Below are 19969 nucleotides of genomic sequence, written 5' to 3'. Positions count from 1 at the left end.
GAACATGGAAGTGATTTCCAGTGCTCAGGAGTGTCTTAGGAAGTTATTTCTTGTGTGCTGAGCTATGGCAATGGACAGGGGTCCGACTCAGCTCATTGGAGAATGGAGAGGTTTAAACATTTTTAGTCTATTTTGGGATGTCTCAAACTGTAGAATAATCGACTTTCCTTCCTCACATGTTGTCACGTGATCAAATGGGGATGTCAGCTTTAACTGCAAATCCTAACTGTGCTGTGGAGAAATCAAGCTCTCTGTTTTCTTCTTGCAAACTTGCTGGTCCAATTCAGCTACTTGTCTGTGCAAAATGCAGATTCTAAGATGGATTAAGAGGATTTGGGGTGAAAATTCCCTAAGCAAAAAAAAAAAAAAAATGAATACAATGGTAAGCGAGAGAGCAGTTAGAACATTTGGGGAAAGGTTATACTTGGAATTTGATCTGCGAGTATGTTTGACATTTCTCTTCCAAAACTGTAGCCTACAGACTTGGGGGAAATCCTGGTGTCCCCAGAATAGCAGCCCTTGAAGTCTGCTTTGGCTATTTGTGCTTGATGATGCTGCCTCAGGTTTGGCTTTTCTATTTTTCACATTCTGTGCTGCTCTAGTGTGTGGGTCTGAGCTTCATATGAGGGGATGGTGAGCTCTGCACAGAGCAGGGAGACAAAACAATTCCTGCTCCAGCTGGGCACCAAGGACAAATGATCCAAATCTCAGCCCAAGAGCACAAACAGCGTGGGCTGGAGAGAGAAAAACAAGCAGGATGGGAGTGCCTGGGCTAAAGCTGGAATGGGACAATGAACTGCAAGGTGCAAATGGAGCAGAACTGATCCAAGGGAGAGACCCCGGGAGCGCTCGTGCATTTTGGGGCCATTTGGGTTCATCTTGGGTGCAGCCCTGGCTGGGCTCTGGTGCTGCCCAAGGTGGATCCATGGAGGAGATCCTTTGAATAAATCCCTGCTTTATTCTTTAGCTCTGTCCAGCCTCTGCTCGAGGGCAGCCTGGACAAGGTGACCAGGAAGGGACAGAAGGCATCAATAAGAGGAAGCACAGTTTTCGTGGCCTCTCTTTGCCACGTGGGTTGCTTGTGTAGGCTCACAGGGCAAGTTAACACCAGCAGCATTGTGTGGGCAGTGTTCCTCAACAACAGGGTGTTACTACTGATGGATGTGTTCTGTTGTCTTGGCTTTCAAATCAGTGGTTTTGCTGGATTTTAATTGTGCTGCAGAAGATTAATGTATGCTCTTGTCTTTGAACAAAATGCTGTCCATTTTGGAATAAAACACCAGCCCGTTTTTTTTTCAAATTAATTTCATTTATGTATGTATGCCAGACCAGTTTTCAGTGATATTTTTCTGTCGCATTTATGTGTGGGATAGAGAACCAGAAAAGCACATCCCAGTAGCAGTTGTAATTCATAATCTTATTAGTGTTTGCAGTTCCATCGCCAGGCTGCTTCGCTCGTCAGTTGTGGAATGTGCTGGTATTAGACTGTACTGATTAAAGTTTTACCGGCACCAAATCAGATTAGCCACCGAGTCACCTGACCAGGCTGGGCTTGCAGTCATGTGACCCACGCCCTGCTGAGCTCCTGCTGCGAGCTGAAACAAGGTAGTTTGCTTTTGAGATGTTCTTAAGTATCTAACAGCATGGGTCGTGGATTATGGCTGCAAAGAAGATGGCTTCATTTTCCTGATCTTTGAACTAGCTAGAATGGGATAAGTTTGAAAGTGCAGGATCTTCAGGCCATGAGCCAACAACTGGAAAGAATGTTTAATCCTGGAAGCTCTGACACCAAAAGACCTGGTTTTTTTCAGTGTGAAAAAGCTTAAAGACGACTTATTCAGTCAGTCTGTGGCAAATGAAAGAATTATTTGGAGTGTTTAGGACTTGCCAGTTGTATGATATTATATAAAACATAATATCTTATTCAGAAAGCCTCTGGATGTTACCCAAATTCATCCTTGTGGGTGACCTGAGCAACAGGGAAAACAATGTAAACCTGTGTCAAATTTAAACAGCTCTTATAAAATAGAAGTAAATTAGGAGGCATGAGTTAAAGTAGTATGTGCTGAAGACAAGAAATTATTTTAAAAGCTACTTTATGTTTCTGTAATTTCAGAACTGTACAGTATAATATTACTGAAGCCTGCAGAACAATGAACTTGAAAATGAATTGTGAGTTTAGAGTCTTAATAAGCATCATACAGATTAGTGCTGTATTTAATAGAGATTATTTTCCTTGTATTTCTCATACTTCCTGGTGAGACCCACAAACATGGAAGGAACCTCAGGTTTCTGCTACTGGCCAATGATGTTTTCTGGTTATTGTCTCCCATAGATATTCCAGACAGGAATGCTAGCTTGATTTTTCAGCTCCCAGCGACTTTCACGGCACTCTGGCCATCCACGGAGTGAGGCATGGACCAGGGTGGCCTGCAGTAAATAATTCTGTAGAGATGTGTATTGCTTGCTTTTCAAAAAATTTGACTAGAATGGTAAACTGATTTGGTCACTGAGGGGCAGATGAAGAAAATTTTGGCCTTTAAGTAGTCAGGAAGTAAAATGGAGTTTTTTCAGTGTGAGTTATAAAGTTGGATATAAGACGAGCGAGCAACCTAATAAAACTCAATGTAAAGCCAGATTCACAACTAGCTACTTAGGGAAACTTCAATTGTTTCAAATTTGGAATAATGTTTTGGTGAAATAATAAAATAAAATAATGAATATCTGGCCATTTTTGTAGCCAGCATGTATTTTAGCAAATCATCATTATTCTTTATCCCAGTGGATTCAGCTTCCATCCCCTACACTGAGCCTGCCAATTCCACGTTAAAAGTTCTTTGTGGAAGCCCCATTTCAGGAGCATCTATCTGGGAGCAGGGCTGCCATTTTTTCCAATTTCCCCCCACCCCCCGGTACTGAATTGTATTTTGTGTGAGATAATATATGTAAAAGGAATAAAAATGAATTAACATTTGAAACTGTAGATACTGAAACAGATGGAGGGAAGCCAAAATGTTATCAAGGTCCTAGAAGTAACAATCCTGTAAGTGGTTACTGCAGAATAACTCAGTGTATTGCAGGTGGGACACACAGTATTGCTGAAACCTGCAGAACAATAATCTTGAAAATGAATTGTGAGTTTAATTTAGTTGTGGGTGCTGCTGGAAATGTGAGCTTCACTAATTGTTTCAAAGTCCTGTCTTGGTTTTGTGTGGAAGGAACAGAATATGTTACTTCATTGCAATGAGGGGGTAATTCATCTGAAGTTTTATCCCTAAGGTTTATTAGAAAACTTGTGTCTCTTCCGTAGCCGTGTTTTCAGTATTTCTGTGATTTACAGCTGTGACTGTGTCCCTAGCAGAGGGAGAAAGGCAATGGAGCTTTTATTTTTTACACCCTGCTCTTATATTTCTGTGAAAACTGTTGCACATTCTTGGAGCCTCATGCTTCCACCTTTTCTCAGTTGTGCTTCCATTGGTCCAAGAAGTGTGAAGCACTGTTTGATCTTGGTGTTCTCATGCTATTGCCAAGCCACGGTGATTGTTTAATAGAATTTTTGACATTTCTGGCACAAAAGAACTGAAATTCACAAACATTAAGTTGTAGGAATATCATCAATTTTCTTAGCATGCACAAAGTATCTGTGAAAGGAGGTGTATAACCAGTCACTGATTTTCCTTTTAGAAAAGCAATGTATTATGGAAGAAAGGGCAAGCCATATTCTGTACTTTTGGAACAAACCAGATGAGCAAATGTAGATGAAATAAAATCTTAGCATGTATTAAAAACCTGAGAAGTTTTTAAGAAGGCAATTGAGGGAGACAGAACTAATGAAGTTATACAGTGATTGTTTCTGTACTGCTTTTCTGTTTCACTTGTGTCCTCATTTGGAGCTCCTGTTTGGGCTGGATGTCTGTGATAAAATGAGCCACGCAGGCCCTGCTTGGCGATGTGTTTGGTATCAGTGAGGGTGCAGTTTGTGGAGCTGGAGCGTGCTCTGCACCTCAGCTTAGGATCATTTACTAAATTGGAGAAAGGCACCTCTACTTATTTGATTCACTAAGTAGTCAGTTTTCACATTTATTATTGTGTCAGCTGTATCTTTTATTTTAAACCATCAAATTAAATAATAGCTTATGCTGGCTTTCTGTTTTAGTTCATGCATTTAAAACCTGGAAGTCAGATAAAAAGATAGTTTCAGAATAAATTCAGTATATTATTTATGAGTGGAGCAACACATTAGCATGGAGTTCACAATAGATCATATCGCTTTTATTCCATCTTACAAGCTTAGCAGCACAAACAGAATAATCAACATATTATTTGGCTGTCATCTGCTGAACAGAAAGCAGAGATCACAAGGAGGTTTTCCCTAGCTGCAGTGATGGCCTTTTTGTTCCAAGCCCCCATCTGGGAGGGCCATGGTGTGTTATCATATGGAACGCGGGGTTTGCTGTAATCTGCTTAGCCGCACTGCAGTTTGAATCTTTATTCCATGTTTGTGTAATTTATAATTTTAATGAGACCGTGGCTCTTGTGGGCTTTGAAATATATTAAAAGCTCTTTTGTGCATATGCTTTTGTTCTTGCTTAATAGGCTCAGTGTATTTAAAACTGATGAATTTTTATTCATGGATTTGGATGTCTGGGGATTAACTTAGACTGAATATCATTGCACTCATCTATTGATGTTTGGAACTTTTTTATACTTGTATCTCTAAGTGGAGAAGACCTTACAGAACTTGTGTTTTACACATAAAACAGCTCAGAAATTACTAATAAAATTTTATTGAGCAGTGAGCAAAAATACTGATTACAGTTTATTTTTACTGCATAAACTCTCCTGAAGTACCATTTTGCTCTGAAAAAAGTCCTTGAGTGCATGTACATGTGTGTATTTAGAACTTTGTAACTAAAAAGTGGTTTCGGAAAGCGGTCAACATTTTTGCAGAATAACAGCAGTGATAAGCACTTGATTTGCATTTTTCTTCTGTTCAGGTAACTTGAAAGTGTAAATACTGGGCACCCTCTTGTCCGACTGTGTTGCCTTTCTCCTGTTTTTAATACATTTTTTTAATGCAAAGTGTGCATAAGCTATTTCATTAGAAGGTGATGCTCATAACTGGGGAGTATTGATGAATATACAGAAGGATTCTTCACTGCTATTTTCTGACAGTGCTAAAATGGGTCTTGTTTTTTTGCTTTTGTATTTTTCAGATGTTTCATCGTTTGTGTATTTGTTTGATTTACTGTTTGTTTAAAGATTTGATACTTTGTGACTTCTGTGTTTTTAAACTACTGTGGAGCACTCTTCAGTGGTGGCGTTCTCTCTGAGACCAGCACTGGCAATAAGATGAAGACAATTGTGTTTTTTCTAAATAGTCTTGCTGATGGTGTACTGAAATGTGGAGGGGGTTTTTGTTTGTAGTGTTTTTGTTGGGTTGGCTCATTTTTACCAGCAAACCTTCCTCTTTGTAATGACAAAATATTTTAAGTAAACAGCCTTTTTAGTTCTCAGTGCACAGGGGAGTTATTCATCCCTCTTCTCTTCACTGCTTTGAGCAGTATTTCCAAAATCATATTAACACAAGATGTGTCTGCTGGGAAGTGCAGGGGACACGTGAGCCATGGGCAACTTCAGCTTTTGTAGGGTTGTAGATTTTTAGTGCCTAAGGTGAAAATGAGGCTTGTAACTCTTTGTTTTACTAAACTGAAATGAATTTTCAATGTTTATATGTCTGTGTCTCAAGGAAGTGAACGTATTGAAATTGAAGATAAACACGTAGTTATTTGACCATTGTGACATGGGCACAGCCCGTTTTTCTCAGTTACCAAGAAGGTAACTATGGTGTCTGCCAGACCTTTGGTGTTTGTCCTGACTTTGACCTTGTTGCAGAAGACTGTAAAGTGAGTATTTTGGCATCCCTCAGAGGCCCATGTATGACCATGCCTTTGCTCAGCTGTCTGGATTTCACTGTTCAGCAAAGAGGAGTGAATGGAGCTGCAGAGGAGGACAAGCTTTGGAATGCATCTGGCCATTAAAACAGCGTTTTGTTCAGGGTTGTGCAAGTGTTAGGAGCTGCTTCCCAAAGGTAAATAGAACCAGTGAGAACTACCTGAAATCTGTGTTGGGAAATTGCTCATTCTTGTCGGTAGTCTCTGGTTATTTAACACCAGCCAATTGTGTTATGTTTACAGGATTAAACTCCTTGTCAGCTTGAGATCAGCAGCTGAAGGAGCTCTCGTTGGAGACAAACTGCCAGTGCCTAGTAGAGATAATGTGTAAAAAAGTAATCTCTTCCAGAATATCACCAAGCTTGCTCACATTTGCCATACCAAGTCCAGTGTTTCTTCCAGAGTAAAGCAACAGCTGGAAATAAAAAAGCAATTCTTCTGATCTCCGGCACAGAGGGACCTTTTGAAATGGTTCTTTGTTTTGCTTTAGATGTTCAGAATCCTCAGATTGAAATTAGAATATTTAAAGCATTTTGTATATTTATATTTCGTATATTCATATATATATATATATTTAAAACATACTGTGTATCTAATATGGGAAGCATGCAAATAAACAAGATATACACCCTTCGCTCTTCTAGTACATGTGACATCAGTTTCATGCAGAAGTTTAAAAATAACAGTTTAATATCAATAACAGCTCGAACATAAATATTTAAAGGGCCTAGTCAGTGTGCAGTTTTTTATTTGGTTTGGGTTATTGAATTGTTTTTTGAAGTAATCTCGGAATAATTCTGTGGGAAGGAGATGGTGCAAGTTATGTGTAGAGAAAGGTGTCTGATTAGAAGTGGAGAATGTTAGGAGAAGAGTTTCTTTTAGGAAGGAAAAACTGATAATCTCTCACTACATATTCAATGAAATTCCAGAATTGGGAAACATTATATAAAGCAAATGTGACCAGAAATGTTTTATGAAAGTGAAAAAATCTGTTTAGTGCCAAGTGCAGTGATTTGTTTAGTCACACTTTCAGTGCCTGCAGCTTTGATTTTCCTGTATTTCAAAATTCAGTGCTGTATCTTAAATCGTCTTACACAATGCCACCAGTTTTCTGGAAATGATAAATCTGCTCATTGATTTTCTAATTTTATTATGTTCACAATAATTGTAATCCAAGATTACAGCAAACAAGATGTTAATTTCTAGACAACCTATGTACATTTCCCTCAGAGTGTGAGTGCTACAGAAGCAAAGAGTACAAAGAGAATACCATTTGTGCTATCCTCACAGGAGCTGTCAATAAAAGATGTAATAGGGGATTTAGGAATCTGGAAATGGCCAACTAATTTATGTGAATCTATTTTATTTCAGCTAGAAAGCCCAAGCTCTGTTTCGTCTGCACTGCATATTGCAGAGCACAGGCTGTCTATAGAAAACCAGGCGGCTGCATATGGATAGTCCCTTGATATCATTCACTTGCTGTGTAATCTTATTATGCAAAGTTCTAATCTTCACCTAGAATGAATGCCTCTGGGTCAGAATATAGTCATATCAGGGTTTTTGAGGTCATGTTTTGTGATCCTTAGCTTATTCTTCTAAGTAGAGCTGGGATTTAAAGAGTATTCCCCAGACACTGGCAGAGATAGACAGCAAAACCTGCTGCCTTTTTGGAAGACAAGACCAACATGAGGTCCCTGGTAGGATTAAACTTGATTTGTAGCTGTAGGATTTTTTAACAGATGTATTATTGGACAGGGAATAGGGGGCCACCAGCACAGCGAAATTGGATCACAATTGGCATTCTCAGGGAGTCCGCTGGCTGCTAAAACAGCAGCTGCATGTGGATTTGACTTCTTTCAGGTGAAGCGACTTCCAGTCATTTGGAAAGGATGGGATGAAAAGGAACCTTGGTGATAATTTTGATGTCTGCAAGATTTAGTACCAATGTAATGGGATTATCGGTAACACCTTCGCTGCAGAAAAAGCCACCTGGCGCTATAACTGGCAGCAACTGAGAACTAATCCTTTCCCATCTCTTGGATGTCATTCATGAGGCTCAAAGTGATTTCTAGCCTGCTAGCTGTGATTAATTTTATAAACAAACAAACAAAACCCGAGTGATGAAAGCACAGGCTATGGGAGAAAAAGGGAACAGAAGATACTAGTAATTACATTTTGCATTCTGTTTGCTGTGTATTTTACAACTATACAGTTGTGGTAAAATAATGAAATTGTGTTCCCTGTGATAAATATGGATGTGTGACCTTTTTTAACCAATGTTGATTTTGGTAGAAATTTTTCAGCTACCTGCTGTATGATAGTAAGTAGTACCTGGAAGTAATTACAACAGGTTTTAGGCCATTCGTTCTGCAATAAGGATGTTTATACCACAGAGCCATTAAGTTTTCAAGGGGCCTGTGACTTAAATAATTCATTTTATTGTGCTTAATGGTCTTACGTTTGATCTGGTGGAGTTGCCTGCTGATGGTACTTTGCATTAAAATTGTGTGATGTGGAAAACTGTTCAGCTGTTTACTTTCTTGTGATCAACAATATGACATTGTTTCAAAATGTAATTATATGAAGTTCTCAGAGGAAACAATTATATTTTAACAATTATACTTTTTAACAGTTATATTTTAATGATGCTCAGGTTAATTATTTCTCTGTGTGTGTGTGTGGTTTTTTTAAATAAACTAGTTTGGTCTGGTGTTTTTTTTTTTACTGGACTTGCTACAACCAGTTATTAACTAGAAGTTGTTACTTAAAATGACATGGAAACTTTTAGGATTTTAGTTTTTTGGAATGAATGTTAGATGTCTAAAGATTAACCTTAATATTTAAAACACCCTCCCATGCTCAGGAGGTACCTTGCCAGGGTCAGACTGTATAATAGTAGTCAAAAGCTTTTACATAAATCTAAGAATTTTTTGGTTGTTATCATAAAATCTGATAAGCTCGAGCATTAAAAAAAATCCTTTGTACTACATTTATAAGAAAGGGTTGGTGAAATCTGTGTCTCAGGCATTAGGAATTTATTTTAAGAGAACTGGGAACAAAATTTGAGAGCTCTTCACTCATGTTCTGTCCTTGTGGTTAGTTTTTTACCATGGCAGCTCTGGCAGCAGGCAAAGCTCACTCTGAGCCCTGGGTATCCCTGAATAGCTCCCAAATCTTCTCACAAGCATCCCAAGGAAACACGTGTCCAGGGTAACTATCCCTAGGTTTTAGTAATCCAAAAGGAAAAGGCTTACAATCACGTTGAAAGTTGTTTTCTGGCATGTATAGCATTTGTTTGGAGTTTCATAACAAAAAGATTTTAGTTACAACCTGACGCTGGTGGCATGGGAGGCTTGCGCATTCTCTTGGTGTTGGTACTGTTTATTTGTCCCAGTTTGATCTGTGTACTCTGGGCATTGTAATGCACTGTTTGCAAATGCCTTTTTACTGCAATACCCACAGGTGCCTAAATTCTCTCCTATCTTAATATGTTAATATAAGGTTTCTGAATAGCATGGGACAAAAATAGTGGATGCTTGTGCAGTATTTTTCTTTCTCCCTGAACTGAGAAGCTTCTTTCTAGCAGGTGCTGTTAAGAAGCATTGCTGATGGACTTTTCTCAAAATGTAGTTGTGCATTCACCTACTTCTGCAACTCAGATTCATCTGCTGTGCCTCCACCTTCCTTTTGTCACCTGTGTCACAGTTCTGGGCTCTCGGTGTGTCTGGCCTAAGAGCGAGGCATTGGTTGCTGCACTGATTTGAGAAGAGCCAACGACTTCTCTGCCTCACTTTTCTGCCTGCTGAAAGTGCGTTCCCCTTCCAGAGGAGCTGTTCCAGTTGCTGCAGTGTGTCCTGCAGTGTACTGGGTGCTGCATCTGCCAGTGACACAATTCAAGACTTTTCTGTTTGCCATTGTATTTTGGGTCGTTCCTGTGAAAATGGTCAGATAGTGAATGATGAATCACAACTTGGTTTAAGCTGTTCTAGGGCAGAGAAGTTTATGTAGATAAAATAGGATGTCTCTTTTGGAACAAGGAAATGAACTTGTTAGAGAATATTTGCTCCCAATAATGGTTGTGTTTTGTATGAATTATGTGAATGTAGTCAGGCAAAACTCCCATTAAATTCTAGTGAGAGTTGTGAAAATAAATCCATGCACTTTTAAGTTTCATTAGTGAAACGTAGAAGAGGATGTCTTTATTTCATTTTGAAGTGGACATATTTTACACAGCATTTTTCCTTTTCTTCTTTTCAACATACTGTATTTGCTCAGCACACTCTATTGACCCATCTTAGTAAAAGAGGGAAATCTTGCAGTGGTTTTAGTTCATGATAAGGCAGCACTGAGTTTAAGGGGAACAGGTTCTTTGCAGAATGTAGGACTTGTTTCGATTACTTCATTATGTCTGTTTGCCACTTCCTTAAGCGTAACCACCAAATTGTGGTACAGAAACATTTTATTTAGATTAGCATTGTAGGAACTGGATCTACTAATCAGAGTTGGACTTGAATATTTGGGGAAGGGGGTCAGAAAATGTTTACAGGCTAACGTGCTACAGCTGAGAACAGAAAGACCTGATGCCTTATTTCTCTATGCACCTCTTCAGGTCTGTCTGATTATTTGTTGGTATCATTACACTGTTGGGTTTTTTTAATCTTGTCTACCTATTACACACTAAAGATGGGTTTGTAAATGTTGGATTGCTTGTTCTCCAATGAATGCTCCTCTTCTGTTTTGCCGTAGAGCTGCTGGGCACCGTACCACTGTAGGATGCTTCGCAATGCCCTAGGAAAAGCCTTCCGATTTCTGGGGTACACGGTGCAATATGGCTGCATAGCACACTGTGCCTTTGAGTACCTGGGAGGAATTGTTGTGGTAACTCTTCATTTTCATGACATTTAAAAGGAGATAAAACCGTAATACTGACATTTTTCTATGTGACGATGCCAAAATTTCAGGTTTCCTAATTTTCTTCAAAGCATTTAACACAATTTATGGGAAGCAGGTCCAGCCTTTGTGAAAGTTATTTGTACTTTGTTCTCTGATGTGTTATCGCTCGAGGCATCACTGAAGTAAATGAGAAACTCTGATTAAGCCTTTTGCACAGAGTCCATCCTTTAAGAAACAGTGAGGTCAGTGATATGAAATGCCTTTGTTTCACACTCTGGCCAAATTTTTGGGTGTTTTATGCTTCCTGCCCCTCCTCCCCAGATCCTTAACCTGGCAGATACTGCTGCTGAGCTTGGGGGAGTTTGGCTGTGAGCTGCTCCTGCAGCTTCTGTGGTGATTCTGTGTCACTGAGAAGAGAAAGGGGTAAGCTGGTAGGGCTCTGAGCACTGCTCCTAAAAATTTCCTGGAGATGCAGTGCTGAAAGGAATCCATAAGGGCCTGTAGCACCTAGTGCAGCTCAGGACCAACCCCAAGGAAATATGGAACTGTAACAGAGTTACAGGTGCTCTGAAGGCTCCCCATAGCTTGAAATGCATCACACATTCCATGGAGGAGCTCGCTTTTAGTTCTCTGCATTCCACCTTTTCTTATTTATTAGCATATCATTTAAATATAATCATATTATTAAATATATAAATATATATAACATAAATATTTAATATCATTTAAATATTATATCATAATATGATATTAGCATATCATTTAAATGTAAATAAAGTTTATTTTAGAAAGAAGCAGTTTGAAATAGTAATTTTTTTCTCCTTTCTTTTTCATTTGCAGTGTTCTGGACCTTCCATGGAACCAACCATTCAGAACTCTGATGTTGTCTTTTCAGAGAATCTCAGCCGCCACTTTTACTGCATTCGAAAGTACGCTGCTCTGTTGGGAGCACATCTGCCATTCCCTTTGCCAGGCCTTGTCAATAACCACATTCTGCCCTTTAGTTTTAGTGTATTTTTCTGCTTCTAACTTGTAATTTTTCATTGTGTCTAAAGGATGTTAAAGTTACCAGCACAAACAGCCCAATGAACAACTTGTCACAATTCAGTTTGGATTTAGTGTATTGTTGCTATCGCAGCTTTGTCCAAAAAATAGGAAAAAAATTCTTTTTTCCTCCCCCTAAATGATTCTACTGAGTGAATGTAACTTCTCTTGGCAGTTTGGTCTTGAAAACCAGCTATGGGTGTTACTGGTCTCAGGTTGTAGTCTTAAATGTTTCCTAAATGATCTCAATAACAAAAATTCACTCTACTTTTGAAACTCTGTGAAATTACACCTGAGTAAAACTGAAGAAACTAAAATTGTACACAAGAATTTTCAGCACAATGGACTCTCTTTAATGTATGTGAATATTTTTGGAGTAGATACATGGATGCTCATGTACTCAGCCAAATAGTTTGTAACTGGAGTTCTTCTGTTTGTTTTTGTTTGTTTTTTTCCTCTCAGAGGAGATATTGTAATTGTGAAAAGCCCAAATGACCCCAAATCAAATATCTGTAAAAGAGTAATTGGCTTGGAAGGGGATAAAGTCTGCACAAGCAACCCTTCAGATTTCCTTAAGAGTCACAGCTATGTAAGTATTAGAGTTTCTTCCTATGTGAATTAATGATTACTTAAGTAGGCCTGGTGGTCTGTAAAGGATTTGCAATATTTGAGGATCATAATAAATCATTATGATATTAATAAATTATTATTCTTGAATATGTACAGTAAAATGTTGTACTTTTAGACTATTTATGCCAAGCTGTCTTCCTCTTCCTTTTGTTTCTGTAGGAACTGTAGACAGATAATATTTCTGCTGTGCCCTTTGGAAGAATACTCTGAAATTCTCTGTATAAAGTGCAGTACAAAAGACAGGTGCAGGTGCTTGGTGTTCAGGCAAAACTGATCCTGTGTTTTAAACACTAAGAAGTGAATATTTGACTCTGCAACAGCTTTGCAGATTTTTTCTTTCAAAATTATACTTTAGTGTATCTCTATTTCAATGTAACAATATTTTAATGTTCCTCAGTATGGTTGGAAAAGTAGAAATTTTCCTAACTTGGCCAAAAGGTCAGGTGATGAAATGAAAAGGGAAAAATATTCTCAATGTTCATTTGTCCTTACGCAGATAGACTTCATGGAAGTTTGGGAAGATCAGTGACAAAATGTTTTAGCAACTTTTTTAGGCTATCATGAGAAAAATCCTCAGGAATGATGATCACAGAAGAATGTAGGTTTTTTTCTTGTCCCAGAAGCATGTTTGACTGTTACCTCTATTCAGCACTTGTGGAGCCATCAGATATTCCCAGGTGTTTTGAATCTTTAAACAATGCTGTGATTTTGCCCTTTCATATCTACTCCATCCTCAGAATAAGAATGAGCATGTGGCCAAAGTCCTGTGCTGAGAAGGTGGAGAATTTTATGGAACAGTCCTTACAGGCAGCTACAGTTTGTGACACGGAAATCCTGTAAGAATTTGGCTTCCATAAAGGCAGCCACCTTCACCAGGGAGCCTCCAGCTACCATTGCTTCATTTGTATTGAGCAGCTGAAGTGGAGTTTGTCTTTACTTAAAGCAAAAATTCTTGTTTAGTGCCAGGAAGTAAGGATATGAGTCATACCTTGCTCTGAGGGTTTGAATTTGTTCCTTTCACTCCAGCGTTGAGGCAAGACACCTTGGGCACCTGCCTCTAACTGCACTGCTGCTGTAATACCAGAGCCACAGGAGCTGCTGTTCTTAGACTTTGCTCACTTGTGGGCATTAAGAAGGAACTCATTCTGTGTTACATTTTGAAGGAGAGGACAAAACATTTAGTTTTTCCACAAATCAAATTGTGTTAACCATTTAACCAAGGAAAAACCTACCAAAACCCCCAAAGAAACACAAACCCACCTTTCTCACCAAGTTAAAGGAATCCTCTAGCTCTGGTGGAGCTCGTAATTGTGATGGAATACACATTTCCCAGAGGACACCAACCTGAATTCTGTGTACACTGACAGAAGACACAAGCTGAGTTTCTCTGAGCATCTTTTTCCTCATTTGTCTTAGTCTTGAAAAGGAAGTTTGGGAAAGAGTTTTACTTAAAACAGGATATCAGCTTTTCAGGAAACACTGACGTGACCAAGTGAATATTCAGCAGAACAATTTCTGCCCTACTGCAGGGTTTCTTGTCTCCAGTTTTAATCCAAAATATGAGGAGAAAGAGCAGATGGGGAATGCAGAGGCCATTTCCTGTTTTCATAAAGGCTAATGTGTGGAAATACAGAGAAGTGACAAGCTTTTGTAATTCTTACTCCATAAATTGTATCTAGGAGGAGAAATTATCTAAATGGAAGTGCTCTTGTGCCTGATACCTGTTTTCCTTCTACCTTTAGTGCTTAGTAAAGAGGTAGGTCTTTCCATCTGTTCAGGAGACACTTCCTTTACAGAGGCATAAATTCTCAATGTGGATATCTGTACATTATGTTCATAACTGAGACTGGATTACTCACTAAGTAAATTGTTGGGGAGGGGAAACATGACATGTGTTTATGTTTAGGGCAATTGCCTCATCAGATTCCTTCTTTTAGTGAATCACTGTGCTATGCACTTTTACCTCAAACACAGAATTCCTCACAGCAAATAATGGCAGCAGATGTACAGAGAACTGGCTGTTTTGTTGATACTTGCCTGAGGTGGGTTTTGGAAAAAAAAGATTGTCCAAGGTGAGGAAAGGCCTGGGCTGTGGTTCCAAATGGCCAGGAGTGCTGCTGGGGGGTCTCTCTGCCAGGGGAAGGTGCCACTCCCTAAGTGAGCAATGCCTGGAAAGTGTCGTGAGTTTTGCACTTTATATTTGGCTACTGACTGCCTTTTTTCAAACAGGAAATCTGAGTGGTGTGTGAGTGCTGTGACTCCAAATTGTGTAAGGTCAGAGCAGTCTTTGTTTTTATTACTGTGAACTGCTCAGCTTTCCTTGAGGGCTTGTCTCCTATTTTGGGAAGTTTCTGTCATGTCTGCAGACTTACACAGTAAGTAGGAATATCAGATGCCAGCAGTATTGTCACATTAGGCAGCTCAGACCCCTGCTTCAGTCTGTGCTGCTGGTTGCCAGCTAGTGGGTAGGTTTTCTGAGCTAGCCAGTTCCTGGAGACAGCAGAGTAATGGCCATACAATATACTTTATGCAGCTGAGGGGGAAATTACCTGTAAGCACCTGCTTTAGATTTGCCTTAAAAGGAGAATCCTTAGAGCCACGTTAGTAGGAATTGTTCTTAGTCTGTATGGACTGTGTCACTGGTAGTGTTGGCATATTTTACAGCATTGAAGCTTGGGATTTTTGTGCTTTGAAGCATTGTCACACGCAATTCTTACCCTGAAGCCTAAGAGAATGCTAAAATCAGATCCTATTTAAGGTGCTGGTTCATTCATGAATATACTTCTCAGGATGCCTTTATGTGTATGGAGAACTCTGTTTACAATTTGCTCTCTGTAAAATTGCACAGATGAGATACACATTTTTGCTGCAAACAGCCAAGGAGATACCTGCAGATTAAAAAAAATCCAAACACAACAAACCAACCTTCCAAGCTATAATGGAAAGAAACAAACAAACAAAAAAATCATACATAAGCTGAATAAGTTGTTCTGAAAAGAGGTATTTCAGCTGAGTAGAAATGCACAGTAGCAGTGGCAGCTAAAATACTCTTGCTGCTCTATTTAACTCAAGGAACACATCATAAGAGAAAATTATTTTTGTCAGAGTGCACTAAAGCTAAAGCTGTATCAAAAACCTGTCTTTGATGGAGTTGGATTACAGGCTGATGGAACTAATACCACATATAAAACTGAGTGCTATATATTAGGCATGTACTGAAATTACAGTTTATCTGTAGAACAATAATTAGGGAAATCTTCCTATTTACATGAAAGTATAATGAAATTCCTTTTTTCAATAAGCTGCTATGGTATTACAAAGTTAGGAAAAGGTAGTTTTCCTTTTTTTTTGATATCTGATATGGAATGTGAGCATTAGGCTGGCAGTTTTGCAGGGCTCTTTTTTGGTTTTATGCTAAATGTCCATTTGTAAATAGAAACAAGTGTTTTTGCTGTAATAAACATTTAAGAATGCATAATGTATTTTTTCTGTATCAGAGGCAATGTGGTATGAACCCAGAAGTTAAAAAGGTAAACAACTAATGCTGTATTCAGAACTAGTTTCACTTATTAAGAGATATCCTATTTTATTCATTTAACTATACAGCGATTAATGAGGATTAATAAGGAAATTAATCACAGTAAACCCCTGAAATGGTCCTAAAAAAATCAGCTGAAAGGTTATTTTTCATATTTAAGCTTTTATTTCCTGTTTAAAAAACTCTTAATACAGGTTTATAATTCAGATTGAGTATCTTATTGCTCTGTTTGAATTTGCTTTACTGCCATTTACTTTAGCTTTAATTTCTTTACGTACCATATGTTCTTGTGCTGCAGGTCCTATTTACAGTGTGAAGAAGTGAGGGCTAAACCATCAGAATCAAACAGCTTGTATGTCATAAACCACCAATATGCTGAGCCTTTGAGGCACTTAAACAAAAGTAGTCCCTAATAATGTCACTTAATAGAGGCAGAGTCTGTAAATAAGGAACTGCCTCGTGCAAGTCCCGGTGATAAAAAGCTGAGATACAAATCCATATCTCAGCAACACCGTGCTGGTGATCAATCAGCTCCCACTAATGCTGCCAGCCTGGCTGCTGGGACAGTGTTTGCCTTGTGCTGCAGCAAAATGAGCCTTGCCACGGAGATGGCATCTCCTCATCCTGTGGGAGCTCCAGAGCCAACAGAATTCCCAAGATAATGCACCTCACTGTGTTTGCACAGTGCTGTTAACTCTTCAACAGCTCTTGGCTAATGCAGTAAGAATATGATGTGGGCACTAAGGATAACATAATGTCAAAGCAAATGACACAGAATCGTAATCACAGGGTTTGAATGCACCCTGCAAGACACTGAAGGGTGGTTTGATATTTCAGAGCACTCAGTACTGTTGAATAATCATTTTAAGGTATCCTAAATAGCAATTAAAAATAAACCTAATTAAAATAGCACTTCTTTTCTCTTTGCTCTAAGTACCTTCATGTTTACACTCATGGTTTAGTAGTTCACTGAGTAAGTTTCAGTAGTTGCTGATATGGAAAATGAATAAGGTATTTTCTTGCTCCTTCTTAGCTCTAAATGTTCTAGAGGCTCAAGAGAAAGTCATGCCATAATTCTAACCAGCAGCTGTGCTGAATGTCTGTGGGAGAGGAGAGCTAATTTGGCATATTTGTTGGTTTGCAGATGGCTCTGTATCCCACTACAGAGAGTTCATGACTCATGCTTACCTTGAATTTTCTGAGAAGCTGTTTTAAATCAAAATTCTGATTTGTCAAAATGAAATTGTTCAAGGGAAAAGAAACACAAAGGATTTTTATTCTAACCAGTCTAATTCCCAATATTTTCAGGATTTCTTCTGCTCAAGTGGCTTGGCCTTTGTACCTTTGCAGTTTTGGTTTGGTGATACTTTAGGAACGTAGAAATAGCCACATTTTATGATTCCGGTATTCCTCTGCTCAAAGTTCAGCAGCAACTTCTGGGAAGCTGCTCAGGATGGTGAAACCAACTGTCTGGGACTCAACTGAAGCTTTTGAGCAAAGGTTTTAGTCTGAGTGTACCAGCTGTGCAGGAGAGATTCAGGTCCATCATGATGGAGCTGGCAGACAGGATTCCTTAGCCCTGATGATATTATTTATCAGCCCCTGCTCTCCCAGGAGGAACTGCAGATCTGTGAGCACAGGGCACACCAGTGATGGTGATGGGTTCTCTGTTACACCCAGGAAGTTCCAGCTGGGTCTGCACCCACAGGGTTTTGTGCTCTCAGACTTCCACTTTTGGGTGACCCTGTTACATCACCTGTTATCTGGAAAAGAAAATCAAACCCTTCTTAATTACTGCTGTCAGAAAGGTCTCCGCAAACTGTTAAGTAATCTTTGATGGATTTGTGATCAATATTTTATTCTAAAAATCTAAGGCTAACAAGAGTCTGGACTGATCAATCACAGGCATATTCTGCATTTTTGTTCAGGAGTTTCTAAATGTAGCTAGGAGATTTGGGTCTGAAAGTTTTGGCCTAAAAACATGAACCAGTTAGTTTTAATTTTAACAGATAATAGTTTTAGAAAAGGAAAGAGACTCATAATTTAAATTTAGGGTCGCAGCTAGAGGTTTTAGAAAACAGATACATAGCTTTTCCAGCTGATTGAGATCTGTGTATTTAACAATATGATCTAGATCTCAGCATTAAATATTTACAGCAGTAAACAATGCATGCAAGTGTTTGAATTGTTCAGCACAATTAAAAACTTTTGGAACAGGTAGAAAGTGATACTAAGAGAAATCAGGTATTTCTCCCATTTGACTCCATAGACATCTCTGATGTGAAAACCTCTCCTATTAAGCTGTGAGTGTAGTGATCAAACCTTTTAAGTTCCATGTAGTCAAGCTCAGGACAGCAGTAGTTACTCCTACATTACACAAAGTTTAGAAGGAGCAGCAATGATGAAACCCCAACCATTGAAATAACCAATGAGTGCTCTGACAAGTCACTGTAACAGCTTACCCACATTTTTGTTGCAGAACACCCAGCTGGTGTGCTTTCATGGTAGAGAAAAATGTCTTAAAATGTCTCAGGAATTCAAGCCTAAGTTAATATTCCTTAGTTCCCCTGTGGTGTGTGAGTTAACACTGCAGGTTATGTGATTTTAATATTGGTTAATATTTAATTTCAAAATTTAGGCAAGTCTTCATATCTTACCTTTTTAGAAATCTTCTATTAAAATTACAAATGTCATTGTAGAGAGAATGAATTCATAATATAAATACGTAATCTCAATGAATTTTATTTCTGTATAAAAACGCATTAGTGTTTCACTGTCATCCTCTCTAATAACAACCATTATGACCAACATCATAATGTCTTCTTTTTAATATGTGCATTTAAACAAACTGGGTCAAGTACATTATGTCTTATTCATAAGCAGCTTAAACTGTTCAGCAAGTAGAGGGAAAATGCTAAAGTCTTTGGAAGTACCTATAAATTTAAGGCAATTTTTAAATTTGTAAATTTATGAATTCATAAATTTAAGGTAAATTCATTCTGTTATATTAAGAAATATTAAATTCCAGGTAATTGAGCCTTCTAAGGATACACAGAAGATGTTGATTTAACATTTGCTATACTGTTTAAGTTCCAGTGTGATTGCTGCCATTTCATAGCTTTTTCAGCACAAAAAAAAAAATATATAAATGCTTACCCTGATTCTGAAAATGTTGAGCTAATTAATGTAGTTGGGTTTTATACAGATATTAAGCATTCTTAATGTGAACAACATTTATGGTAAACCTACAGAAACAGTGCCTGCAGCAACTGGATCATTAAAAAAAAGTATTTGTTAAGCATTATTCAGTCTTGGTTCTGAATTAATAAATAAAGGATTAAGGAGTAGTTATGTGAGACTTTAAGTATAGAGTGATAAAACAAACTCCCGCATTTCTATGGTGTATATTTTATCTTAACTAGATGCAATTTACTTAAATAAGGCAATTTAATCAGTATTTAGTAAATTTGTCATTTGATATTGTAGAATCTTTCATCATATTTCACTTTAATCAAGCAAGGTAACACCTGTGGTTTATTCACAAAAGCTCCTTTTGTTAAGTGAACACCCGCAGGCCATGAAGCAATTACATTTGTTGCTTGTACCAAAGTGGGAGGCACTTAAATAGACCTTAGTAGGGATAGATGAGAACTTGCAGACTTTATTCTTTTGTCCAGCACTGAGATTAGTTCTTATCATAGCTCAAGAAGGAAGCCTCTGAACTGAAAAGATGGGAATTATTTAAAGTTCTTCTTAAGTTGGAAACTTTGATATTGCTGGAGGTGATGTGAATACCTGTGACCTTACAAAAGTTCAAACATCTACTCCCAGCTGATTGTATGCGCTGATGTTTTTGGAGATTGCAAGACATTCATGTTTATAAGTGCCCTAAAATCATTAGCAGAAGCTC

At 38.3% G+C, this 19969-nt stretch overlaps 1 protein-coding gene across 1 annotated transcript in view; it reads left to right on the top strand.

Annotated features, from left to right (window-relative positions):
* IMMP1L (inner mitochondrial membrane peptidase subunit 1) overlaps positions 1 to 19969 on the top strand; it is a 32250-nt gene that overhangs the window by 3262 nt on the left and 9019 nt on the right. Inside the window, exons 2-4 of the mRNA XM_038138811.1 lie at positions 10701 to 10832; positions 11688 to 11776; positions 12354 to 12480. Coding sequence (XP_037994739.1) covers positions 10701 to 10832; positions 11688 to 11776; positions 12354 to 12480 — 348 coding nt within the window. The remainder of the gene's footprint in view (positions 1 to 10700; positions 10833 to 11687; positions 11777 to 12353; positions 12481 to 19969) is intronic.

The sequence above is a fragment of the Motacilla alba genome, chromosome 5 (assembly GCF_015832195.1).
Source record: "Motacilla alba alba isolate MOTALB_02 chromosome 5, Motacilla_alba_V1.0_pri, whole genome shotgun sequence".
NCBI lineage: Eukaryota > Metazoa > Chordata > Aves > Passeriformes > Motacillidae > Motacilla > Motacilla alba.
The sequence above is the reverse complement of the archived record's forward strand: the minus strand, read 5'-3'. Positions and strand labels throughout refer to the sequence as shown.